The sequence below is a fragment of the Poeciliopsis prolifica genome, unplaced genomic scaffold (assembly GCF_027474105.1).
Source record: "Poeciliopsis prolifica strain line A6 unplaced genomic scaffold, Auburn_PproV2 SCAFFOLD065, whole genome shotgun sequence".
NCBI classification, from domain to species: Eukaryota; Metazoa; Chordata; class Actinopteri; order Cyprinodontiformes; family Poeciliidae; genus Poeciliopsis; species Poeciliopsis prolifica.
The window spans coordinates 1325449-1352388 of record NW_026562440.1 but is presented as its reverse complement, the minus strand read 5'-3'; the positions used below and the strand labels follow the sequence as shown (position 1 = coordinate 1352388).

The window sequence follows — 26940 nt, the reverse complement described above, 5'->3', positions numbered from 1 at the left end:
TAAAACATAAGTTTTAAGACAACTGCAGTTAAGAAAACTAATTTTTGTAAATTATCCAACTGCCTTTTAAAGACATTTGCACATCTCTGTATATGTTTCATGAGTATCAACTATTTACAGTGATTCACACAACTTTAGATTGGATATTTGAAATGCAAAAGGGTTAGTTACACATTTTATAATTCTTATTGAATTGACATGAACACATCAATGGTGTTGAAGTAAAATAAGTCCAGTTTAGATTTCATCTGATCAATGAAAGCCTCGTCACGCCACACCCGCCCAACAGTTATTGTTGTTAGCATGTCTAACAAAGTCGCACCATTCCAATCCGCTGACTGCCAGCTGACCCTGTACCTGCCAGTAGTAGGTGTGTAAACACATCAAAACTGAGTGGTCATCCTCTCAGTTTTGAGGACCTCAAGGTCTGCTCACCTGACCTTGAGGTGAGCAACCTGAGATGCATCTTTCTTCATGCTGCTTTTTACCTCAACCAGTCCAAACGGGGGTGCACATCGGGAAAAAGGAGCACGAGAAACTGGAGAAATACCAGGGCCTCAGGGAGGAACTGGAGGGGGCCTGGAAGGTGAAGACCACAGTGGTGCTAGTGGTCATCGGGGCCCTCAGGGCAGTAACCCCCAAACTGGAGCAGTACAGAACATCAGACATCTCAGTCCAGAAATGTGCAGTCCTTGGCACAGCCAAGATACTGCGCAGGACCCTCAAGCTCCCAGGCCTCTGGTAGAGGACCCGAGCTCAGAGGATAAGAACCACCCGCGGTGGGTGAGAAGGGAATTTTTTATATATAATTTTTTTTATCCATATTTTTAACCCTAAATCACTTTCTGAAAATGTAGATTAAACTACAAAATAACTCATGTAAATCCATCCAATATTTTATTGAATAAAAGCCCAACACAAATTTACAAAATTTACCAGTCAACATAAAAATTGACTGCGCTCCATGCGCATGTTCATTGTTAAAAATGCACCAGGACAGCCTGCCTTTCTTGCAAAAAAAAAAAAACATTAATATCTGAAACCACCCATATTCACATGACCCCGGCCTCAAACATTTGAATGAAAATAGGAACACTGGATGGATCTGTTACTGGGAGGTGATGTGCTGTAACTTGGGAGTAGCCAGTTTAAAGCAAAAGGCTGCACGTTTGGATAATTGTTCAATTCTTGTCAGTCACCAACAACTGCGTTTCGACAAGAAAGATTGCATAAATACATTGAAGAGGGGAAAGAGGAATTGCTTGAATGTAAGAATATTGGTTCGAAACTTTTAATGGATGTTCAAAAACAAAAGAACACCTGAACATTCGAAAATTTTAAAAGAATTTATAATTGAGAACATTAATCTGAAAACTCAATTCCCACCCGCCCTGCAAAATAAAAACATACCAGTAGAAGCAACTAGGTGGTAATTACAAAATGAAAACAAACTAAAGACAGTTCAATTTAGCTATCGAGCATATATGTAGTTTAAGTGACAACACAGAAATTCAGTGGTTCCAATTGTCTTAAAGGAACACACCATGTTTAATAAAAAGATATTTAGTTTATGTGGCCTTGTAAATAATGTGTACATTAACAGAAGGGCAGACATTCACTTGTGGCACATCCACTCAAACCAAGCTCAGAAATAAAAAGAAATCAACTTTTCGAAGGGTTGATGGAAAAAGAAATAAATCCATCTTATTCAGTGAGCTGTAACATTCAAAAACAGTGTAGAAAGAAATTCCTCTCCCATGTTCGACAAAGCATTTCTCCCTACAGGGTTTTCATGTCTCCAACTACTAAACAAGCAGGTGAATCTTATTTTCCAGGAAACATGGACACTCTCAGAGCTTTGAAAACTACATGTTGAGCCCCCTAAACTCAGCTTGTTTTGTTGAAGCTAATCCAAGGAGGGTGGATGCTGGGATGTGTTTGCTGACTGGGAGGCAGCGTCCCTCGAGGGAGGCAGCCGGATGAGTCAATCTACTCGATCAGCTTCTTTGCCTTGAAGAAGCGCCGCAGGTAGAAGACCTGCCATGTGGCCAGGCCGATGAGACAACACATGGAGAATATACTGAAGTACAACACGCGTGTGTTTGTAGACTCTGTGGAGAAATTAAAAAAATTTTAGAATTATTGGACAGTAAGAAACTCTTGCTATCCCTGCAATGAATTAGAAACCATCTAGTTTTCAGATTAGGCGTCAAAGAGCAATTGCACAAATATAGACTGTGTTAAACTTAGTTTTATTGTGAAAAATGATTAATTGTATTTCTATTTTTAGCTTAAAGAAAAACTAAGTTTACTTTTTTTAAGAATGTACTCCTCAATCCAATTCATACTTTTGAAAACTTTAGAAAAGCTGTCAGTCAACCTAAAAACAACTAAATCACAAACTGTAATAATGACGTAACTGACTTAGAAAACCAATAGGCTCAATCTGCTAGAAAAGGTCTATGACGAGAAGTTTTAAAAGCTTCCTTCATTAGAAACATTGTTTTTTTTTCACATAATTATTATCCTAAGTTATGAAGAGCCATCAACTTATAGACACCTGTACATAATACGCATGTTCATTTTACAGATGCAATTATGCAAAAGTACGAATTTGTGTAAGGTCTGTATTGGCGTACCATTGGTATCCCGCATTTCCTCTTCTCTCTTCTTCATGTAAGCAAAGTCATTGACGATGGACTCAGACAGATCTTCCAGTCGCCTGAGCTCAACCTCCAGAGGCTTCAGTTTTTCCACCTTTGCAATCTGGAGGAACAAACATAAAAATGAGAAACAGAAAGCTTATAAAACCTCTAAATAAAATGTTGGCATTCCAAAATAAAGTGGGACACAAAACATTTGAAATTGTTGAATGCTCAGGCCAGCAGGTGTCACTCTTGAGCTAAGATTTGACCAACATTATTGAAACTGCCTGAAAAGGGAGATTTTGATTATGAACAAAACAGCACATCTGAAAGGTGTAGAAAATTAAAGACTAATGATCAGATTCCAAACATAAAACCAACATTAATTATAAAACTAACTCAAGTAAGATCCTTAATATACATACTTTCAACTTCATTTGATGGGATTGTTTGCCTTTCTCTTCCTGTTGAAAAAATCTAAAATAGCCACAATAAAGACGCGGAAATAATTATTGCTCAAACTCACTTGAGAATATGATAAGAACGTCTTGATCCCTTGGCAGCAAGGCAATAAATTGAGGAGTGGCACAAAACCTTTATTTCTTACTATATATAGAGTTTCCTCTCTTTCCCATTCATCTGGGGGATTACTGAGTATAATTTGATGCCAGACAACACTAACTCTAGATGGTTTAAAGTAAAACCCTTAAAATTCAGATATCAAAAATCGAGGAATAAAACATTCTAATCTTAGACTACTTGTATCAACTATATGCTTCCTGACAGATTACAACTTTTGTTCTACCAGTTTCCTTCGGTAAATGATTGAGACAGCTGTTCTAACAGATTTATTAGAGTAGGGGCAACGCTGACCGGAAATGTTTGTGGAAAACCTTACTTGTACAAGCAGATATTATCATAAGTCAACAAATCTTGCAAAACATTCTAGGAATGCTCCCACACTCTGTGCTGATGCATGTCATCATAAAACATTAAATATTTGTTGCTTTGGAGAAAGGAACAACTCATTTAGACCCTCAGTTCAGTGAACAAAAAGGACCAACGTTGTGTTCAAACATTACGATGACCTATATAACCGTGCTCGGTTGACTGATGGGCATTGAAGCTACTGTTGAGAGCAAAGTTTGAGAAAAATCTTAATAAAATTTCTGAGTTATAAAAGGGAAAAATGGTTTCCCTTTTCAGAAGACAAGTTACATGAAAAGATAAAAGCTTAGCAGATCTGGCAGGGTAAACATTTTATTCACCTGACATGAGACATAAGATTAACCATTTCCGTTTCTAAAAGAATGAACACAATCTGCTAGTTTAAACATACAAGAAATGTAAAACCTCTTCATTCCCTCCTTAATGTGCTAAATTAGTCAAACAGTCTTTGAAATCAATGAAATCCTCCACAGTCAGAAAGCAGAGTTGATAATCAGGAGGAAAAGGGAAAAAAAAAGTTTCACAGCACAGATTGTGTCTGCTAAACAGACAGCATTGTGCAACATTTCTTTTCTCTTTCAAGTACACCCTCTTCTGAACAGGTTGCAAATTTATTCAAGCATTATGTAAGTTAATACATGCGTAACGCCAGCTCCGCCCTTTCTCTAACAGATAGGAATGCCCTTTTCAAGTTCAACTGAGAATATCCACCGACGCGCCGTTCCGCTCAACAGTATGTAATGTTTGCACAACTTTGTGTGGGCAGAGAAAGGCGATTCTCAGCTATGAGCGACGTGTTTTTTTCCTTTTTGAATCCATTAAGAATCACCTGACGCAGACGGATCCTTAAACAGAGGACCCTGCAGTAGATTCACTTTTATATAAAGTTCGTATTCATTATTTTTGGCATGTTACAATTTAAATTTTTATATTTACTTACTGTTTCCTCTAAATGCCATTTTCACAATGTTGACAAGATACCCACTCTATTGTTTGTACAAAGAAAGCAAAGTAACTTTTACATTCATTTCAAAATGCCTCCATCTTTCTACTATTTTTTCTCAACTAACTTGATTAAATGATAGTTGAACACCCCATTAAAATCTGAGTAAAAATATTGACGCTGGCATATTTCAAACATATTTGAGAGTAAAAATCCCAGCTGTACGAATCCTGGGAGTGTACGCAAGACATTTTATCTACAATTTGGATCGGGTTTATTTGACATCAGGAAGTACAGATTTCAGTCTCCTGACACTTTACCTCTTCGTAGTTTTTGGCCTCGACACCATGCTTCATGTCCAGATTGACCAGCTGGTCAGGCACTCTTCCTGTTCCTGTGGATTTTCACAGAATTGAAATTAAACATTGTGATTGCATATTCTGCAAAGGACAATTAACATTTTGTAACAGAAAAAAAAGTTATATTTATCAGAACTTTTGAGGATTTAAATGAGTCAAAAATGTCTCCAGATTATTAAGAATAATATGAGAAATTCACACTACGATAAAATATAAGACTGTATTTTGATCAGATTCCTATGATAACTAAATGCTTTATGATTTTGCTTACCCATGGGTGATTTGCTTTCAAAGCAAACCTCAAACATGTCATAGTCCTCTGTGGTGAAGGCAAACTTTCCTTTTGTTGCATCTTCCTTCGAGTAAAGAGTGTGGCTGGAAGAGTCAGTGATCTACAAAGTTATAATGACATACATTTAGACATATTCTGGCAGGACAGAGCCAACATTTTTGGAGTAGTGTGAAAAATCTTTTTCATATTATTTTCAATAAAAAAATAACTGGTGGTTATATGTGTATGTATATATAAATTTACCTAATTTAATAGTGTAAATAATATAAATGTCACCATATTCATGTTTGTATTGTATATACTTTCTACACTGTTTGCACTAGTGTTGCTGACTTTAATCTCAATGTACCAGTGTACAGTGACAAACATATTCTAAATATAAATTTCTAATCTGATCAAAGATTGCAGTTTCACATAACTGTGTGAATCTTTTAGGTTGTCTAACAACGTTCAGAACGCTCAACAATTTATTATGCATCTTTCAGCCTTTAATTTTCCGTAGTGTTTTTAGCATCTTCTGTTGGATAAAAGCAACACTTTTGTCAACAGGAGGAGGTAAGAGAGGTCAATATTAAATCATCTGCATTTAAATACAAACTACAGAAGAACACATTTATTTCAGACTTAATAAATAGACTGAAATTCATCATATTCAGCAGATTGTGACTTTAAGGAGTATTTAAGACTTTTTCAACTTTGGAAGCAACCAGCTGTTAACTTTGTTACAGTCAAATATTTGAGGTGACAGTCAGCTGTCCCTTCGAAGTTGGATCTGAATGGGTCACACCATAATATGACTCTTGAAATGGTTTGCAAACCACCATCTGGCACACCAAATGCATCATTGTGAGCAGAAATTGTAATACATTTAAAAAAGCATTCTGTTTAAACATGTTCATTAACAACATGAACAAAGAATCAGGAATAAAAAATGTGGAGAAAGTTGTTCAGAATCAAAGCAGAAAATTAAGGATTATTCCAATTTATGTATTAAAGTTGATGACCCAAATATGTATTTTACTAAATTCATAAAGAACCTCCCAGAATATTCCATTTGCGTGTTTTTCCAGACTGAAAAAACAAAAACTTTTTACTATCAGCTATGATGAAAATAGATGGGAAAATAAAATAGACTTGAGAATATCATCTGTTATTTTTAGATTTACAGCATACAAACCCAAAACCTGACAGCTGTTAACTTTTAACACGTATTTTTAGATTTTAGAAAACATAAAAAGAATGTAGACGCCATTATGGGCCATCAATATAAATAAAAACTGACCCAGGCCTGGTTCATGTGAATATCACATACAAACTAAATCTGACGTGTATGTGTCTGAGCAGTCCGTTAAGACTGACGTGTAACAGCCACACAACAGAGACCATGACACCTATATAAATATTGCAAATATAACTAAATAATGCAGAGCAAACATTGGCAATGGATTTTACGGCTGGCATCAAAGCAATCAGCGTTTATACAACAAGCAAATTATATCAAAATAAGTGAGAAAACATTGACAGAGCGTTAGCTAGCTAATCAGCTAGCTAGCTGACTGTAAAACCAGGAAGACGAGTTTTTCGGGCCTACCTTAGCAGCAATGCTAACAACAGTTGTCACTGACTAAAGTCCTTCAAGCTTTCAAACTAAACTTACAAGAATAAACTATCCCCTTGTCTCACAGCTACTTCTCTTTGCTACTGATACACAACAATTAAAGCCATTTTGGTTGTATGCAAATTGTGTTTTGGCGTCAACGGCCCCCAGTATGTCCTCACCTTCAGGTTAGTTTTGGTGTTCGCCTGCTCGCTGATTTCATACTCCCCCGTAACCAGAACGTCTTTATGGATCTCCTCTCGTAAGCATTTTCTGGAGTTTACCGGTAAAAAGAAAGAAATTGAAGCGACGGATTCAATGAGAACCGGTAGCAGCAGTAGCGCAGCAAATCGAGCCATGGCTACCATGAACCGACCGACCAACCAGCCCGTGCCAACCAACCAGCTTTACACCGAGCTCCGGCTCCCACAGGCGGCCTGGCTGAGCGCAGCAGCGCCCCCGATGACCTGGAGGGAGAACTGCTATAATGTTTTTATATGAGATGAGAAGAAGACTCGGTCTTTAGCCCAGAAATGAACATATATTGATCCTAAATGTACCTTAAAATAAAAGTGAAAGAGTTTGTGAAGTTGGTAAGAGAATCTCACTCATGTCCTGTATTTGTTTAGCACTTTATTAAATCTAAGGACTCTGCACTTTGCACTACATTCAGTCATTCACCCATTCATACACAGATGGTGTTAGAAAGAAAGAGAGAGGGAGAGGAAGAGAGAGAGAGAATGTGTGTGTTACACTTACAGAGATAAGAACTATATACAATACGATCTATGACAAGAAAAAAAATCTGAAGCTATGACAAAACATCTGCAGAATGATCATGGAAGGTTTCCGCTTCAAACAGGCTCAATTTCTGTGGCAACACATAGGTCTTATCACTGCCCAACCTAGAATCAAGAATTTTGTTGAATGGAACCAACAGATCGAAATCTCTCAAAAATTACACAAAGTTTGGACCTTTGAACCCCTTTCAGAGCCTTTTTCAACAATGGAACATGTTGAACAGCGGTGAACCTTTGTAGGAGTTTCCAGGCTACTGAAACTACTCCAAAAATGCACCATAGTACGTCAAAGAATTGCAGACCTCAACTGCGATGAGTGTTCATGTTTCAATCGTGAGAAAGAGACTGAGCAAGAATTGCATCCACTGATGAATTCACTAACGGCCATCTATTGTTTGCCAAAAAACAGGAGTTGAAACTTTAGTGAGTGTATATGAACCACTTGTGTGTTTTATTATCTCTGCTGTTTCACTTTTTATTGCTGTTTATCTTAGAAAATTTAATGAGCTTGATATTCAGTATTAAATGGCTGATGCCTAAACATTTTCTTACAACAGGAAGTGTTACACCACAAATTCAGAATCACTTAAAAATCTTATGTAAACTGGAACTGTAAGAATAACATGTTCGGATTGCTTGAGTCCACATCTGTCTTCACAACTCGTTCTGTATTTTGCAATCAAATTCCACTTTTGTTGACCTGTTGCATGGGTTCAAAGTCATCTGAACTTCCTGTTCCCATGCCATTCCACTTTACAAACCCATTCAGTGAATTAGAATATTATTGAAAAACCTGTTTACTGTAAAAACTTAATCACTAAGTGGGACAGATTTATAGACTAATTACACACAGATGGATATTGGGCAGCCTTAATTTCTGTTATGATTTCTCACAACTAACATCAGAATATTGCATCAAACCAATACCACGCATTATCCATCCATCCATCCATCCATCCATCCATCCATCCATCCATCCATCCATCCATCCATCCATCCATCCATCCATCCATCCATCCATCCATCCATCCATCCATCCATCCATTATCTTACACCCAAGAAAAGTAAAACAATGAATAGTTTTTTTTTTTAGGAAAGATATGTTTAATAATTGATTAAAGATTACTTTTTCAAAAAGTACTTTTAATCGTAGAATCAAGACTCATTAGGACGTATGTTGTAATTTATTGAATATGACTCTACATACAGACATTGGGTGCTTTGCTCTTGAAGAAAGACTGTTCCCTCTGAACACACCCTGTAATGCAGCATTTCCCAACCACGTTCCTCAAGACACTTTGTCCTGCAAGTCTTACATGCATCTATGTTTTCACACAATGCAAATTGGTTGCAATCACCAAAGCTCTGCAGAGCTTACACATCCATTAGATTGATTGGAGCACAAAATCATCTGAAAACATTTATCACACATATACATATTTATCAATTTTGTGTAAAGATGAGTAAGAATAAAAATTTTTCTTCTACGCCATAGCATCACTACTGATTTGTTAGTCACCAGTGACTAAATAATGATATATAAGGTTAATATAAATGACTTATATAAATCTATTTTTTTCTCTTTTGAGTCCAGTTTTGCTCTGTAATAACATATAAAGCTGGGAGAAAATGTCCAATAACAGTATAAGGACAGCATGGTTGGTTATCATGTTTCTCTCATGATAAAACCAGTGGGGGGCAGAATCAAAGGCAACTAACTATCCAGCTTTTTACCAGCTCCATGCTGGTAAAAAGCCCAGACTGACCAAAGCAGGGCATGTCCTACAGTTCTGGTGTAATATTTTTTATTCTCTCATGCTAAAATTTCCCTTTAGTCATAGTAGAAGTAGAATCAGTGCAGCAACTTTACTTAATCAAATAATTAGTAAGAAGATCTCAGTGTGAATAATAAAACTTGTAACTCTGGATTACTATTGGTATTAGTCATTTTAGATTTTTCTTGAAATCCTTATTTAAAATGTAAATATCTTTGGTTCCTTCACTGCACATATTCACAAAATCAAATTTAGAAAATCTCACTCTCTGTCCTTTTTCATAAAGATCATAAGACAAGACACAGAGCTTAAATGTGTTTAGCTACATGTAATTATATTGAGTAGTATTTTTTTGGTATTGTTTTAAAAATTACAATTTCCTGTTACTACATTACTGAATTTCATTTACAGATTACAACAATCAAAAACTGCAAATTTAGTGGTGAAGCTGTCTAATTAGATTATCCTCTTTTTTATAGGATTTTTACCAATGACCTTCAGTCATAAATCACAATTAATTGTGCACTCTGCTGACTAAGTTGTACGTCATTGATCAGACTCCATTATCACTGTCTGCAGTATGTAACAGTGTGTTGTGAAGCTCACATGTCTGAACACTCTCGAAGTGTTGCAATCCAATATCAGGTTCAAGCAGGTTACTGGAGAAAATTGTGGAAATAGTTCTTGAAGATCTTTGACCCATTTGATTCCTCCTGGTAAGATTTGTAGTCTTACCAGTTTAAACATGAAGCATTTCTACAGAATAATTGGTCGGAGCAACATGACAACATGTACAACAAGCTATTGTTTTAAAAAAATGTTTCATTCCTCTGTGGGGTTCCTCTGAGGAAACAATGATTTCCAGCAAAATTCTAGTGGGAGCCTTACATAAACCACAGAGCATTCTCAGTCTGGGCTTCCCAGTGTGTCTGAATGGCCATTTCCTGAGACTAATATTGAGTGGCAGTGTGTGGGAAGACTTGTGCAAACACATCATTTCGAGGCAGTGAGAACCACAGTAAATCGATCGACGGCTTTGATTTATTCTGCTGAATAACAGCAATGTTAATATGATAGCTCTTACTTTTTGATTGTCCAAAACACTCAAAATGATGTCAATGATCGCACAATAGTTTCATTGCAACATGTTTTTTTTTTATGATTGCATAATATGTAGTCCAGCCTGAAGAAATGGAGGCTTCGTAAGCAGCGTTTGCTGGGATATTTTGAAAATCCCAAAAGGCATTATTTTTCTGTCAGCAGCTCAGGGATTACACAATTGTGCACCCTATAGCTGTCCAGTTTCCAGGGAAACATCCTCGTTACTGATCCCATGAGATGCGACGAGGACATGCTGCCGAGAGGGGAGTCTGGCACTATAGGTGAACAGTAATTATTGGGTACTGAAATCCCTCCAGTATTGCTGCTTAGTGCGTCAAATAACCTCTAAGAATAGCACACACTCCACTGGGCTGTGGGGATTTTAGACTGGAAATACAATTCATAAAATATTTAAAATTAAGAGCATTTGGCCGTCATCATGGTCCAAGAACAATGCAAATTACAACCAAAAGCAGTGCGCTTTGTAATGAGTCTGAGTTTTCTGTTACTAACACAAATCTGAAAAATGTGACAGGAATTTGTATTCACACCCTCTTGGCTTTGCAGATTGCAGAACTACCTTTCAGTATCAGTATTATAACATGTTTCTTCCAACTTTGCACACCTACAGACAACATTTTGGCCATTGATCTTTACAAAATAGCTGTAATATGTTAAAGTGAAGCTGTCAGTGTAAGTTTGACTTGATTCCTTGCATCTTCATATTCTCAAATCACGTAATGATTTGTTAAATCAAAGTTTAGGGTGTTGTTTTGTAATCTAATCAAGTTTCTCCACAATCTTTTACATGAGATTATTTTTCTGCTGTCTTCTTTGTTCTTCATGCTGCTGTTTGTCCACTAATGTTCTCTAACTGACCCCTAAAACCTTTACAGAAGCCTACATAGTCCCTAATTTGATGAATTTGATGGGGGTGAATTAGAGATGCACATCTACTTTGCTGATTTTCACTCATAAAATGTTTTGGAAATCGGGTTGCACCTCCGCTTCACAGTTATGATGTTGTGTAAACCAATACAACTTTTATGTTGGTTTGCATAAAATCCAAATAAATGACAGCAATTATGATTGTAACTTGATGAAATGTGAAAATCCTTTTTGTTGAATTTCAAGCGAAAAGTTTTTATTTATTGTGGTTTACAAATGCATTTCGTTCATGTGAGCCAGAACTTGTATAATTTATTCACCTTTTTATTGCCCTCTTGGCTTTGTGTCCTGATTGCACGTCAGTTGGACTACTTCCTCAAAAGTGCATTGCTTCTGACGCAAGTTAGTACACACCCTTCAACCGGCTGCTGTCACTCTATGGGTTGTGCACGTTATCACAAATAAAACGCAGACAATTGGTTCGAACTCAAGTCTGGAGCAAATCATAAAACAAATTAGTCACACACTACCTCAGGTGACCCTGTGGAATATGCTGCCTTGTGAGAGCATTCATTGTTTTAACAGACTTCACTATGCTCTATTGTGATGATATATGGTGAACAGTACAAAAGGTTAATTGTGATGTGGACAAAAAAAAAAATGATGGAAGGTTTTGAGAGTGGTTTCAGCACCATAATGTGTAGATGCTTTTCAGCAGGATAGAGTCGGTGAGATAATTGATGGAGCTAAACAAAACACACTTTTGACAAGGGACTTTATCTCCAGTGCATCAGATCAACTCGTCCTGTTAAGAAATTTCAACACGTGTCATACGAAGATTGATTACTTTCTCTAAGAGCTGACTGAAGTAAAAAATGCAGGGCTGGACAGCAATCACAAGTCTGATATATGCACATTTTTAGGTGCCATTCTGACATGTCTCTGAAAAATTGAGTTACTTGGAGGCTGATCTTTCTTAATACAAAGCCAAGCCTAAATGAGCTTTTGTATTTCTTGGCACGTAGGCGAACTCAGCTGTTTCATCATCACCACTCTCACAGAGGCAGGGATCTCTGTCTGTCTCCCTCCCTGCTATCCTCATATATACACAATTTTTCCTCCTCCAGCCTTGCCTTGGTGCGCACTGCTTTCCTCCTCTCCCTTTCTCTGTTATGCACTGCCTGGATCCTCCCCTGGGCTGAAGCACCGACGCAGGTTGGCGTCACAGTGGTCTAATTTTACTGCTGTTGATGCTGATGTTAAAAGAAGCAAAAGGCACCTGCTATTTCTGCTGCGACCCCCATATTCCCCCCGCCTGGCAGAAGGGATATTAATAGAGTTATGTGGCGCTGCATGGTCGCACATAGAGCTGAGGAAAAGAAGATGCTGCTTCAATATAAAAGAATACAGATTCAGCCAGAATCGGGCTGTTATGCAAGAGCACAAGGCGAGTGAAACAGGAAGTTCTGTCAAAACAGGTTTACTGAAAGCTTTCTTGAAAGTGTTCTCCATGCATAAAGAAAAAGTTTTGCTTTGCAAATTTTAGACTCCTTTTCAGGTTGTGCAAGGATCCGGCTTCAAGGTGTGCACGATAAGAGAACAGCATGCTTTTTATTTTGTATTGTGTTGCACAAAAAGGGTGTGACCGCACTACAGACACGGTTCAGACGTCAGAGTTAGTTACTTATTGTGCGACAGTAGTTTTCCCTAACACACTCACGAGCGCATTGGCACACTACGCATTTCCTGAGAAAGCTCCATTGGGCAATCCCTCGCTGAAACATTTTGTACATGCGGATGTAGAGATGAGAAGAGCAACGCTGTAAAATTACAAGTAGGGATGAGAAAGGTTGGATGACAAACTTTTTAAGACACAATGTTGCACAAAATAATTATTTTTCAAAACTGCAAATGAGGAAATACCTGTTCAGTCATCTGTTTCCCATCAGAAAACAAGGCAGGATTAATTTGCAGTTCTATTCATATAAGTTAAATATGTCCTTCAATGATGCGCATGTTCCCGATTACAAGTACCTTTTAAAAAAACAACTTTTAAGTTGGTATTTAGCAAGCTTTTCATTAAGCCCACAGTTTTTTTTAAAAACATTATTGTTTGGGAATATTTTAATCTTAAATATCAGGTTTGTCAACTAAAAGTAGAAAGTCAACATAATTAACAGAAAAAAATGGATTAGAAACATAAATCTGTATCTACGTAGTTTCAGTTGTTGAACTGAATTACTGAGGAAAAAAAGAGAAAATAACTTTCATTAATATTCAGTCCTACAGGTCTGTAGATCTAGTTTCAATTCCACAATTAATTAACTATCACAATTTTGATTAATCATGCCTTTGTATATTTGTATACAACTTAAAGAGAAGATCAATAGAGTTTTTTTAAGTCATGTCCATTTGTAAAGCGTACTTCAGCAAAAAGGCAGCTCAAAGTGCCGTACATGATAGAAATATGTCACAAAAATAAGCAAACAAAAACGAGACATTGCATTACAGTAACAAGAAAAGAGAAGCAACAGCAGGTTGTAATCCAGAATTAAACAGGATTAGTTATTATTAAGTAAAGCCTGGATTTCAAGGAGTTCAGAACTTAAATTAGAGGAGAAAACTAAATGCTGCTTTTCCATGTTTGGTTCTCGTTCTGGGGATGATGAGTGAACCAGAACCTGATGGTAAAACAGCAGATCGTTATTTTATTTAGGTGTTAACCCATTCAGCTATCTATAAACTAACAAAAGTATTTCAAAGTCTATTCTATGAGCTAGCATGTGCTTCTAGGAAGAAAGTTCATTTTTGGAAGAGTCTCTAAAGGGCCAGCAGGGTTGGTGAGCTGAGCTGTCCTAAAGTGTAAGAACTTTAGGACAAGGTTGATGTGTTATAGCTTCCTAGTTTTAGTGAGATTGCAAGCAGCAGCATTCTGAATCAGCTGAAGCTGCCGGACTTACTTTTCAGTCAGATCTGAACAAAGTCTCCTTGAGAAGACACTGTCTGAGTAATCAATTTGACTGAAGACGGATTAGTTTCTCATGAACTATCAGTTCTTCAGGTAATAGAAGGCTGGCTTTGTAATTGTCTTTATGTGTCTCTCCATGTTCAGGTCTGAGTCCATCACCACATCCAGATTTTGGGTCTTATTTAACTTTACGCATATCTACCAGTTCTAAGCACGTCAATAAAAATAACTGAAACCTTGAACACAGAGACCATGAAGGGCCCTCCAAAAGTACTCCTCCCTATTTAAGTGTTTCACTTCTCTTCATTGTTATTTTATTGGGAATTTTATGTGGCAAAATCAAAGAATGACATGATTGTGAAGTGGAAGGAAAACTAAATATGTTGCTGTTATGTTTCTTTCAACACAAGCAGCACTGAATGCACAGGGCGGTGGCCAATAGTTGATGAGAACATGGATGGGTAAAGGACATTCCTTAGAGTCTGGGTCGTTCTACTTACATTTAGACAACCACTCCAAGCCAAAGATACAGCCATAGGTAGCATACTGCAACAGGTGACCCCAAGATGTTACACAAAGATGCATCCAGAGCTAAAATGGCTTGAGGGTTTACACACACACACACACACACGCACCTACACACAAATGTGCTTTCAATTACACTATGTGACAGACAATTTATGTCTGTTACATAAGTTGTCAATAAAAATAAATCAAGGAGATATTTTGTAAAAGGTGCTGTGCTGTGACCCGCCCTTGTGCATCATGTTCGGACTGGTTTCACTTGTGGCCTAAATCACTCCCAAGAACAAATTTTCTTCCTCTTTCATATTTCTACGGTTTTGTGCGCATTTGTATTTCTCATCATAACACCAGCCAGTAAAACCTGCATACGTTGCGGTTTGAACGTTTCTTTCAGATCCTCTTGCAACCTCTAGGCTTACTGTCTCTAATAGAGATGTGAGAAACAACGCAGCCTCGATTGCGGAAGGAGCGCAGTAATTTTTCCCCTTTCCAGTGGACATGCCAATTTCACTTCAGCGAGAGTACTGCGACAACGATTTTTGTCTTTTGGTGGAAAAAATAAGGCGTACGAAGCCGAGAAAACTGTGCAGAGCGGAGAGTCTCTCCTCTGCTGACAGATTGCAACAGCGACTCCACATTGGTCTCTATATTTGGGCTCGGAAGTAAGACGTCACCGCGCAACGCTTGCGAATCAAAAAAATGGAAAGAACGCACTGACGTCAAATCCCTGACGTTTCGCCAGCCTTGACAACAGACGGAACAATAAATAGAGCTGGTAGAGGAGCAGGAAAAATACAGCTATTTCTATACGAGCGCTTTTCGAACAGTTGCTATGTTTTAACTGAGCCTGTTTTATAGAAATATGCCCGCCGAGAGCCAAAATCAGTCAGACAATCGAATGAATTTAAATATCTCTATTTTTTTATTCACATGTCTTACAAACAACATTCGTCAGTACGCTAAAAAAATAAAATTTAATAAATTAAAAGGACAAAGTGTTTTCACAGAAAACTCCATAATATAGTTTTATAGATCACTCAGACCATGGTTCAGACAAAGCACACCAGTTTTTTTGTTTGTTTGTTTAAGTTTCACAAACAGTTCACAAATACTCTTAACTTTCAAAAAACAAACTGGGTCAAATGATAACTATTGCTCTCAGCACATAACAATAAACTTTTCTTTTTTTAAAACTCTAGCACCATGAAATCATATAAGGAACTTGTAAAACGACTAAGTGGTATTAGTTGAAACATGCTTAATAACTTGCTACATTGGTGTAATAGGCAAGTAGCTATACATAAAGGCAGAGAAAATCATAAACATAATTTGCTTCCTGGTACAAGTCTGCTTCATAGCCCTGTAATCTGCACATCTGTCACATATTCAAGAAAATGTGCTTCTAGGAAGAAAGTTCGTTTTTGGAAGAGTCTCTAAAGGGCCAGCAGGGTTGGTGAGCTGAGGGAGTCAGAGGACTGATCGTTGCTGTTGCTTCCTCTCCTGTGTGCGATGCCGCAGGTGGGGAAGGTCTCAGCCTCTGGGAAGGTAAAGGCGAAAGAAGACGTGTAGGTGGTGCATGCTGGGGTGCAGGTTACCACAGGTGTACACAGGGGTTCAAAGTCATTGTTGCTGGCCGAGGTGTGAAGGGGCTCCCAGTCCTGGCCTGGATAGAGGGTGCTGGACAGGTCGACCTCGGGGACCGAGCGGGCCGTCTCCATCTCTGTCTTTTCCAGAAGGTTTAGGGATTCCTCAAGAACAGAGGCCTCCAGGTCTGCCATCTTAACCGTGCTGGCTGAGACTGCGGCAGCGGACGGGACGGAGCTGGTGCTGGAGAAGATGGAGTTGGAGGCTGAGGTGAAAGTTGGCTGGCTGGAAGTGATTGTGGAAGTGACGGCAGTGGAGAGGCAGGACATGGCGAAGTCTGTGTCCAGTTCTGAAGGGATTTTGCAGATAGGCTGGTGGGCCGCCAGAATGAACTCAAGCCTTTCCTTCTCCTTCAGCAGGTTGGCAATGTCATTCTGCAGGGTGGACTTCTCATCCTCCAGCTTATCAGTTTCCTGACAAAAGGGAAGAATAGAGGAAGTAGTACTTAGTTGGCTGTTTGATTGTCATTAGCTTTGGTGGTGAATAGGTTTTCATAAGTGATAGTGAATCAGGTGGGATACTTACAGCTTGCAGGGTGTCTGTAAGCTCTCGCCTCCTGTTGCGGCATTTAGCTGCTGCCTGCTTGTTCCTCAATCTGCGAATTCTTCTCTTCTCTTCCTCCTCGGGAGAGATCTGTGCATAACAATAATAAAAACAGTCAGACTCCAACTCTTTCAACTACTTCAACTCATTCATTGCTATGTAAGACCCGAGCTATACGATTAGATCATGTAATTACCTGTTCAACTCTGCCTCGCTTGGTAGAAATGTGAGGTCTGGTCGCTGCAGACTTCATGGCTGATCTGGGGTAGGCCGGGCTGGGCCTCGAGGTGTATGGGTGAGCCCTGTGAGATGGGGCCACTGAGGAAACCAAAGGCTGGACCATCCACTGCAGATCCGGACTTGTTGAAATAGCTGTGACGGTGGGGATGAAGGAGGCACTTGATGCTGACAGATCAGTGAATTCCTGGAAGAAATAAAGGAAAGAACATGAGGGGACTTGGTATAAGTTCAGGAGGAGAGCGGGTAGCAATGGAGGAGTTTATAAAAAGCCGGACTGTTTAAAAATATCTGCGTGATGTCAGCTATGACGTTACACCCTCTCTATGGAGTTTCCAGGTGGATGAATGGAGATTGCATTGGCACTATTTGCAGTGCAATCACCTTCCTATCATTCATTAACTTTTTACCGCCAATCAGTAAATCAATGGAATTAATCAAGCTTGGCCTAACTCTACAGAAGTTACTGTTCGCAAGAATAAAAATTTAATAAATGAAATGTTGTCCTTGACATACCTGAGACTGGGGAGATCCCAAGCTGGAATAAGATCCCGGTGGTGACGGGTAGTATCCCAAATTGTCCCCAGACGGGGAAGCCGTGCTGCAGCGAGAGGAAGAGTCGCACTCCGTATTGAAAGCGGTGAACATCATCGTCCCGAGAGTAACAATTGAAAGAAAAAGAAAAAAAAAGAAGACGGAAGATCCAGGCAAACTCTACTTCGGGGCTATGTAAACGTGAGCCGAGGAAATCCCTTCAGTAAGCTTGTGAGAAACTCTTAAAAAGTGCTGCTGTCGCTCGTTTTCCTGTAGTCCTCTCTCTGGTAACTCAAAGTTTGAATGCCAACTCTGGAGTTGAGGAGCTTTTTATAGAGAATTTCAGTGACGTAGCAGGAGGCGGGACTCTGTCGCTTGACACCGCGAGAGAAAGCCACCCAAACATTTGCATAGCAACACAGAAAACACCGAAAAACACACACTTCGGCTTACTCTTACTTTAAGAGAAAATAACGCCACAGCTCATCTTCTCGTTTTGTGTCAGCTGACAAAGAAACACGGAGTGTTTTGGCCGTTTTAAAGCTCTTCGGTAGAGAAATGGAATGTTCCAGAGCGGGATCCCCGACGCGTCATTTACCATATATGGTGTACCATCCTGTATGGGGGCGGTGCCTGATGGGAAATACACCATCTCGAGATCGGCAGCACTTTACGTGACGTTATGTAAAGCAACAAACACAGAGATTGTTGTGAAAACCGAACAAATAGGAGAATGGCCAGACAGTATAGCAGCCTACTTGACAAAAACACTTCAAATATACATCAAAACTAAAAGTACTGTTCTATAACAAAATGCATAAAGATTATAACTTTACACTAAGCTTACTAAGGTTCAAGAAGCTCATATTTAGAGCATACAGTTATTTGTAGTTAACCTGGCAAAAGTTAAATTATTAGCTGCATGCGTAACAGAATGAAAAACTGTAAAAGTAAAGTGTTTTATTCATATTGAGATCAAAACACACCTTTATATTTGCAACAACAAGGTATGCACATTAATAGACTTTAGATTCCAGTAAACAGTTAAACAGGATAATACTGATCAAACATAGCATTACCAACATAGACACATTGCCTGGTCTATGGCTATGTAGTTCTCTATTGCAACAAAGGTCAAGGTTCTTTGGCACATTTCTTACAAGGGTCAGCCTTCGAAAGGTGTAATGGCTTGTCTGTTGGATCACTTTTGATTGAGACTCCCCACACCCTGCAGCAGCTGCAGTTTCAGAAAATGCTTTGACCCAGTCATCTTACGAACACAATTGAACTCTTGTCAGACTTGCTCAATTTTGTTTTACACTTCTGCAAATTTTTCCTGTTTTAGACCCACTAACTTTTAGGACAAAATGTTTGCTTCCTCCGTAATATATCCCTTTTGCGAAATGGATATATTAAAGAGGTAGTAGGATTCACTTCACTTGTCACAGGTGATGTTGTTAGGCCCGACAGCTGTACTTTGTAAAAGCACTTTACTGACAAAACCAAATTGTGCGGCCAATTTTTGACACATCAAAAATAATCCAATCAGCATATTTCACTGACGCATGCCTTATCCACACTGGTTCTGCATAAATGTATTTCTGTAGCGTCAAACGTGTCAAAACAAAAGAGGAGGCACGTGTTGTTCTCCCTCCACGGGCAGAACTTGTACCTTCTGCAATTTTCACAAGGGGTGTGTGTAGCCTCAGGGCGACTTCTCACCCTGTTTGATGCGTGCAGTTTGCCACGAAAGCAGTCTGGCTTGCTTGAGAGTGTCCTGGCTGTTTTCTCCTGAAGCCAAAGTATAGAGAGTTCTCATGGAAGTTTACATAAGAAGCTGAGTGGAATGTGTGAAATGCAATAATGATGACAACACAATGTTTAGGTTTCACTGTCTATCCAACATGTATGGTTTGAAGGAATTGCATTAATGTTCAGCAATTCAGTAATATAAATAACAGCTGATTATCAAGAATTTTTCTCTCTTATATTGGTAAAAGTGTTTTCATTAAGTTGGTCATTGTTGTATGTTTTCTGACATTTACATTGCTGTTTTATTAATCATTATTTACAGTGATTTAAATGAAGTAATTAGTAATATTTCAAAGTACACAACATTTTGCGTTTGTTTGTTTTTTTTTTTTACATGGGTAGAAAAGCCAGAAAAGAAACACTTAAGGATCCCAGACTGCTAACTGTACTGCTATCAAAATAAACAACGTTCAAGACGAATAAAGGCTAAACTATTCACAGTGTGTCAAAGTTTCTCAGTTCATGTCAACGACCTGTGTTCTGATTCCCGCGCTCGTGTTTTGTTGAACATTCCTGGTTGCCACAGCAACGCCCAACCCCTTTCGCGTCAGTGACGTACTTGTTTTGCATAGCAACAAAGATCGTCAGTGTTGTCAAGGATTACCACTTGAAAAGAAAAAAAAGAGAGAGAGAGAGCGAGACAGAAACCCGAACTTCGCTTCGTTAGTGGCGAGCTGGGCGCTCGTAAAATCGCGTCAGAGTGAGACGTCTTGTTGGTTTTTCAGCGCTTTGGGCGGTCGCTGCGTTTCGCCATGGTGGCTCCGGAGCAGTGGAATGAAACGGGACACCAAACTCTTCAGGTTTTCGTTTGACTGGTTGGCAAGAACAGAAACTTCCGTCTCAGCCTCAACTGTTTGTTTTTACTTGGCTTCACTGAAGTTGAGAGCTCACACTAAAGAAAGCAAGGAAAGTAAAGCCAAATAAACAATAATAAATCCTATTATTATTATTATTATTATTATTATTATTATTATTATTATTATTATTATTATTATTTCATCGTCAATCCGTTTAGTTAAAAAAGTTTTTTTTGTTGAAATATTTTGCAACAAAAGTCATTTGTTGTAAAATGAGAAAGTTTTGTTGCAAAGTTAAAAAGTAAATCGCAAATATGATCACACAATCTTATTTTATGCTCAGACCTGTTTACCCTAAATAGACCGTTTGCCTCGTTCACATAAACTTTGAACTCTGCAAACATTCATGCTCGTCATTTGATTGAGGCCTTTAGCTGTGTCGTGTCAGCTGTCTAATGCTACAGCCAATCTGAACTCTTTCGGTTTCAAGTCGTTGAATGGGCTCAGTGCGACCACCCACTGTTATGTCGGTAAAAGAAGCCAGAGGGGGCAATGCCTGCCGGGAAACCTCTGCTAACGCGCAGCCCCTCTGGCCAGTAACTATCCTGCAGTTATTCCTCTCACACCAGTGGATCTGTGAGGTCATCTGAAAATCTAAATATAGCCATCCGTCCAAGCTGTGACATTGTCCAGCGGGAACTGGTTGAGGATTAAATCATCGTTCCCGAAAAATTAAATAGATAGTTGAATTTGAATAATATTATACAACTTAATGTGTCATTTCTTGGGGGATTTAACGCTCGCTTACTTTTGCGAGATAAAAGCTGTTTTAAATAGTCTCCTCGGAGCAGGTGCAGCATTCAGTGTGACGCTGTTGAGCGAAAATCTGTGACGGTTGTTGCAGACAATCCACCGTCAGTTCGTTTCACTTTTTATTTTGCGGCGAGTTTTGACGCGTACGCACACAGCCGCGGGCGTCCGCTCGCGCACAAACGCGGTCAGTCTTGCGAGAGCCGGTCCTCCGGAAGAGCCATATATGGCTCGACTTATCCATTCGGCGATTGGCTACTTTGGTCCTTGATCTGTTGCTGCATGGAGCTGTAGTCCTAAGCGGAGCCGGGCGAAATGCAACGTGAGGTCATAATGCAGACCATAAACAATCTGCCAGAGAGTGTTGGTTGATAATCACCCAAGCATTGCTCTAATATATGAAAAAAAACATAAAAAACGTATGTTGTGAATGATAAAAGGAGCTCTTTCGGTTGATCCGGGGCATTTTAATGCAATGTCGTGATATATGGGAGGGGGGCATCATACCCGTGATGCAGATGCTGCATACATAATGTGACGTAGTTCATTCATGGCGGTGGGCTTCTTCTGCAAGTAGGGGTGTCACATATGATGACACCCCTACTTTTTGGATGATTGTGACAATATGTTTGCGTCGCTGTGGCATGTTTTCAAAGTTTCGCTGTGCAGGCACCTTAAGAATTTCAAAGTCAAATAGTAGAAACCAACGTCATCTTCATCTTCTGTGTCACGGCTCCTGCAGAATGGTTCGGTCTCGCCACACAGATTTCATTCATAAAATTCGGACTCACTATAAAAGGCGGGCCTCTCCACTATATCTGCACAGTTACCATTTATGAAAGCTGGCAAATGGCGTACAAGTAGGCGTTCAAGGGAGGGGGGGGGCGTCTGCTGTTTACGTAGAACATATAGGTAGACGGATAGACGGATCAGGTCTTTATTTTTTAATGCACTGACCACAGAAAAGAGATTTATTAAAAAAAAAAAAAGAAAAGAAAAGACAAAAAAATGCATCCAGACTCCAGCTCTGAGCTCGACCCATCCTCCAGCTGTAGTCCGGCAGCGCCTGGCGGGGACACCCCTGGGTGCAGCCTGCGTCCTCCTGACTCGCTTTCATCATCAGTGGACAGCGCCAAGGTAGATGCGATTCTGATCGTTAAGCAGGTGAAGACGAGTGGCAAAAATAGATCACTGTTTCTCACTTTTCAGTCTGCAGTTTGATTGTTTGTGGATGTTGGCGTAAATATTTATTTGACATTAGATTCCCTTTGTCTTGTGGGCTGAAAAGCAGGAGAGCATTCAAATGTCGTTTCCCCTCTAAAATAATTATATTGTGATTCAATTTTAATTTTGACCCTTTATTGGAATGATGGTGGTGACAATCAGAGTGAGCCTTGTTTCTATTATCGTTTTTTGATAGATTTGTTGTCGATTCCAAATGATTGATGCAGGGTTTAACTATTGGTTAAGGTCAACTCGATTGTTCGCTGAGATACGAGCAAATTATGGAGACTGACTCCATGCATGATGTGCATGTCTTCCAGGATGGTGACACCTCTGCACCAGCCGCCTTTGTTCCGTCTGTGACTGTAATCTCAACGTCGCCAGAACTGAAGTGGATGGTGCAGCCGACTGCCATCACATCTGGGTTTGCAAAAACCAAGACCGATGGCGCAAACCAGTCGTCCCCAACAGGTGCAAAGAGGGCAAAGACGTGCAACAAGAAGGCGCAAAAGGAGCAGGTAGGCAGGGTGGAGGGTGGTTACTTTACTTTTACTGACAGTAAACTCCAGTGACCTATTACTTAATTCTTTAGTTTATTTTTTATGTATTCCTTTAATCCATGTTTAATACCAAGTTCCACCTGCGCCTCTGTTAATGTTTTTGGAGTTATCGCGATATTATGAATGGGGCATTAGATATTGTTGCAATTGGGCTATACGCACAAATCAGTCGCACCGGGCGTTAATTATAATTAATGTCTTATTAAAGGAGCACCGCTCTAATAACTGTGAAGGAAAAGTGCACGCTCTCGCGTGCGTCGTGCGCGTTCCAGTTGGTGCAGCATTTCGAGAAGATCTGTATTCCCAGCACTCACAACAAAGAGGATTTTCTCCCTTGCACGGCAAAGGACATTGTGCTGTGGAGTTAGCTGTGAATGAAAAATAAAGCCTAGACGTTTTTTTTTTCTTAAAATATTATTTCTATTTTCGTCTTACTGGTTTTAGCCCTCTAAAGAAGACGAGGAGAGGAGGAGGATTAGGAGGGAGAGGAACAAGATTGCTGCAGCAAAGTGTCGCAACAGACGGAGGGAGCTGATAGACACCCTTCAAGCTGTAAGTGTGCTGTTTTCCTTTAGTTTTTTTTTTTTTTTTGACATTATGCAGAAGACATTCCCACAGCGGAAGCAAGCCGTCACGAAGAAAGACAGACATTAATATGACATGGCATTAAAGGCTGCAAGAGCAACGCATGCTGTGGCTGCTCAGCACCACGAGAGACCAGTCAATCTGAGCTGTTTGTTGAGCAGAATACACACACATGGAGGGCAAGACGAAATCCTTTTTTATGACGGCAAATTTAAAATGCTCATTTTGTCGAAAATGAATGTAGGTGAGTCAAGATGCGATGGGTTGTAATGTCCACCTTGCTGCCACCTTTCCAGCCCTCACTTCCCAATAAACAGCAGTTAAAATACACGGACAACCTTTACAAAACATTTGTGCTTTCAGTGTGACACATAGTCTAATTTCATCTTCCCAACAGAAGTTCTGTAATACAGTTTGAAAATGATAGAAACTTCATTTGGTTTCTATACTTAAAAAACTTTTAAAAAAATGAAAATGTATATCAAATAATATTATTGGTGGCCCCCATTAGATCAGCCCTTAAATCTCTTTTTATGATCACATGTGAAAAAATTTAAATAAAAACAGCAAACAGTCACAAATAAATAACACCACAAAGTAAGTAAAGACACAGGAAGGTGGCATTGGAGGCTGATAAAATGAAATAGTATTGAGAAAGAAAAAGTTTTGAGTTAAGTGGCTGATGTAATTGGTAAATTTCTTGAAAAATAGCTGTTTATTAATTCCACATTTCATGAGAAGAACTGAGCTTATCTTCTACATTAGACATAAACTCCAACTAAAGGGTGTGATAAACTTAAAGACACAATTAACTTAAGATAAACTTAAGATAAAGTTTAAATGGGAATAACTAATCTTCAGCATGCAAAAGCAAGACCAAATGACGCATTGGAAGGTTGTTCCATATAGCACAGTGGGAATAAAAATAAAATGTTGCCTCACTGTGGGTTTTTATAGATTTACTGCGATCAAAAGACCTGACGGATCTGAGTGGTTTGCATAATAAAAGGGAATCAAACTAATATGTAGGACTGAGACAATTGATGAGTAAAAAAATATCTTAAAAATGAATACTGAGACTTTTAGAATTGGAATAATGTGGCCAGCAGAATTTTTGGAGTTAATGTGTTATGTTCTCATTGAATAGAATAGAATAGAATAGAATAGAATAGAACAGAATTGCTCTTTATTAATCACACAGTGCTGAAAGTCATTTGTTACTGCAGCAAAGTAACAATATCTACAACAATATCTATGACAATATTTAAATATTTAATGTAAAATATCTAAAAAACAACAAACAAAACAATATAAATAATTGTTCATTAATAAAGTGCCTAAAGATAAAGTAAAATTAAAACCCCAAAAATTCAGAATAAAAAATACATTATTTAAAAATAATTATTGTGGTCTGTTTGTTAACCTCTTCTCTTTTTGTTCCGTCTCTCCTCAGGAGACTGATTCGCTGGAAGAGGAGAAGTCAACTCTCCAAACTGAGATAGCTGATCTGCTGAAGGAGAAAGAGAGGCTGGAGCACATCTTAGCTTCCCACCGGTCCTCCTGCAAACTGCCAGCACAAGATGACAGCAACAGGGAGGAGGAGGAGGAGACGGTGGAGGATGTTGACTCAGTGCTACAGGATCCCCCGGCCTCCCCGCAGCTGCTCTCCATCCTGGAGAATGTAAAGACCCCTGAGAGCAACGTGGCTGCTGGAGAAGTCCCCGCGAGTCAAGATGCAGACCTTTCTTGTGTCCCAGCTTCTGCGGCCATCTTGGGGAACTCCAACATCCTCCTGTGCTCCAGTGCAGAAGAGGAGGCCTTGCAGGACCTTAATGGAGATGACCTTGATGATTTGGTGCCCAGTCTGGAGATGGCTGCATCTGTCCCTGACATAGACCTCAACGGGCCCTTCTGCCTCCCAGACTGGGAAACTCTCTACAAGTCTGTGGCAAGCGACCTTGAGTCTTTGACCACGCCGGTCATGTCTTCCAGTCCCACCTGTAGCAGCTATCGCACCGTCTTTTCCTTCAGCTGTTCTGAGATTGAGTCCATGGCTGAAGACTGCGAGAACGTCAAAAGCAGTCACGCAGGGTCAGAGTTGATGAAAGATAGTCTTAACTCCCCAACACTCTTAGCCTTGTGAATGCAAATAATTTATGCAACAATATACAGTATTTGTATTCTAACCAGCTAGCAAGCTATCTCTCTCAAATAACCTTTTGTAGTGTGAGCTATGATGTATAAACCTGATAATTAAAGGTTGTGCATATTGACAATGTGTTTTCTGTAACTGTAACAGGGTTGAATTCTTCCATTTTGTTTCAACTGTCTGAGTTTACATTTGTGCCGGAATCCAAATGCATGCAAAAACAAAAGAGTCATATGTATTCCAACAAAAAGGTGGTGAATTGTATTTCTAAAAAAAAACAACTCTAAATGTGATATGAAGTTAACACACATTTGATATAGCTTAATATATGTGAAACAGTGCTATTGTGACAAGTGAAAATAGAGAGATGCTAAAATGTAGCAGTGTTGGTGTAACATCTTGCTGTGAGGTGTCCCCTAATCTGACTTGACATTTATCACCTGAAGCTTTTCCATAACCAAAAATCAAAATGAAAGCATAATCATATCATGTATTTTCTCAAGATGTATTGTATTTTATGGCATAGTTTATTTTTTTACTCATCAAATATGATGCTGATGCAAAAAATGGAATATTGATGAAAATAAAACACAACATTCACAAATCATTTATTTGTCTTGTTGTGAGATTTATATGTATGAGTCGTTTTTATTCAGTATTCTTTCCATATCAGAAAAAAAGGATACAACGCTGTTTAAAGGTATTTTGTTCCATATATATTTCCTCTGTTTTTGCTTTTTATATATGTTTCAGCTTATAACATTGGCATGGGCTCCAATCAAAACCCACATTTATATATGACCTTTATATATAAAACATTACATTTAGTGAAAACATACAAAAATAAAAACCATTAAAACACACAATGTCTTTAATCACTGCAATCTATTCATTTAAATTTGAATGTTTACAAATAAGTCAGCCTGGGATGTATGCATGTTTTTATTTTTTTATTAATATCTTTACATATATAAATATATTTTACACCACTGCAAAATTTTCTATGAATAGGCATTTTGTTTCCATTATTGCTGTGTTATGCTGCTTAATACTTTTGAAGATTTTACAGCAAAAAAAATAATAAAATCTGTTTTAAACAAAAACTATTCAATTAATGTATTCTTTTTAAAAAATAATAGGTCAATAATCGCTTTTAATAACTCATGATGAAACGTATTTACATCTAACTCAACAACAGGTTTTA

The 26940-nt window shown here is 38.8% G+C and overlaps 3 protein-coding genes across 5 annotated transcripts; 1 reads left to right on the top strand and 2 right to left on the bottom strand.

Annotated features, from left to right (window-relative positions):
• Positions 1–880: 880 nt before the first annotated feature.
• Positions 881–7211, bottom strand: tmed10 (transmembrane p24 trafficking protein 10). The gene is made up of 5 exons (XM_055020025.1): positions 6967–7211; positions 5167–5287; positions 4857–4930; positions 2640–2766; positions 881–2111 (listed from the first exon to the last, which is right to left on the bottom strand). Exons 1-5 carry the CDS (start codon positions 7150–7152, stop codon positions 1990–1992), a joined length of 630 nt encoding a protein of 209 aa, XP_054876000.1. The 5' UTR covers positions 7153–7211; the 3' UTR covers positions 881–1989.
• Positions 7212–15740: 8529 nt separating this feature from the next.
• Positions 15741–18108, bottom strand: LOC129351172 (protein c-Fos-like). Its single transcript, XM_055020023.1, has 4 exons — positions 17782–18108; positions 17225–17452; positions 17011–17118; positions 15741–16898 (listed from the first exon to the last, which is right to left on the bottom strand). Exons 1-4 carry the CDS (start codon positions 17914–17916, stop codon positions 16275–16277), a joined length of 1095 nt encoding a protein of 364 aa, XP_054875998.1. The 5' UTR covers positions 17917–18108; the 3' UTR covers positions 15741–16274.
• A 3508-nt stretch (positions 18109–21616) lies between these two features.
• LOC129351171 (protein c-Fos-like) lies at positions 21617–26343 on the top strand. Of its 3 annotated transcripts, none has more exons than XM_055020020.1 (4): positions 21617–22355; positions 22763–22960; positions 23447–23554; positions 25041–26343. In XM_055020020.1, exons 1-4 carry the CDS (start codon positions 22227–22229, stop codon positions 25728–25730), a joined length of 1125 nt encoding a protein of 374 aa, XP_054875995.1. In that variant the 5' UTR covers positions 21617–22226; the 3' UTR covers positions 25731–26343. The 3 variants fall into 3 exon arrangements, with proteins under 3 accessions (XP_054875995.1, XP_054875994.1, XP_054875996.1); XM_055020019.1 differs by having other exon boundaries at positions 21617–22382; XM_055020021.1 differs by lacking the exon at positions 21617–22355 and adding an exon at positions 22391–22605.
• The last annotated feature ends 597 nt before the right edge of the window (positions 26344–26940 follow it).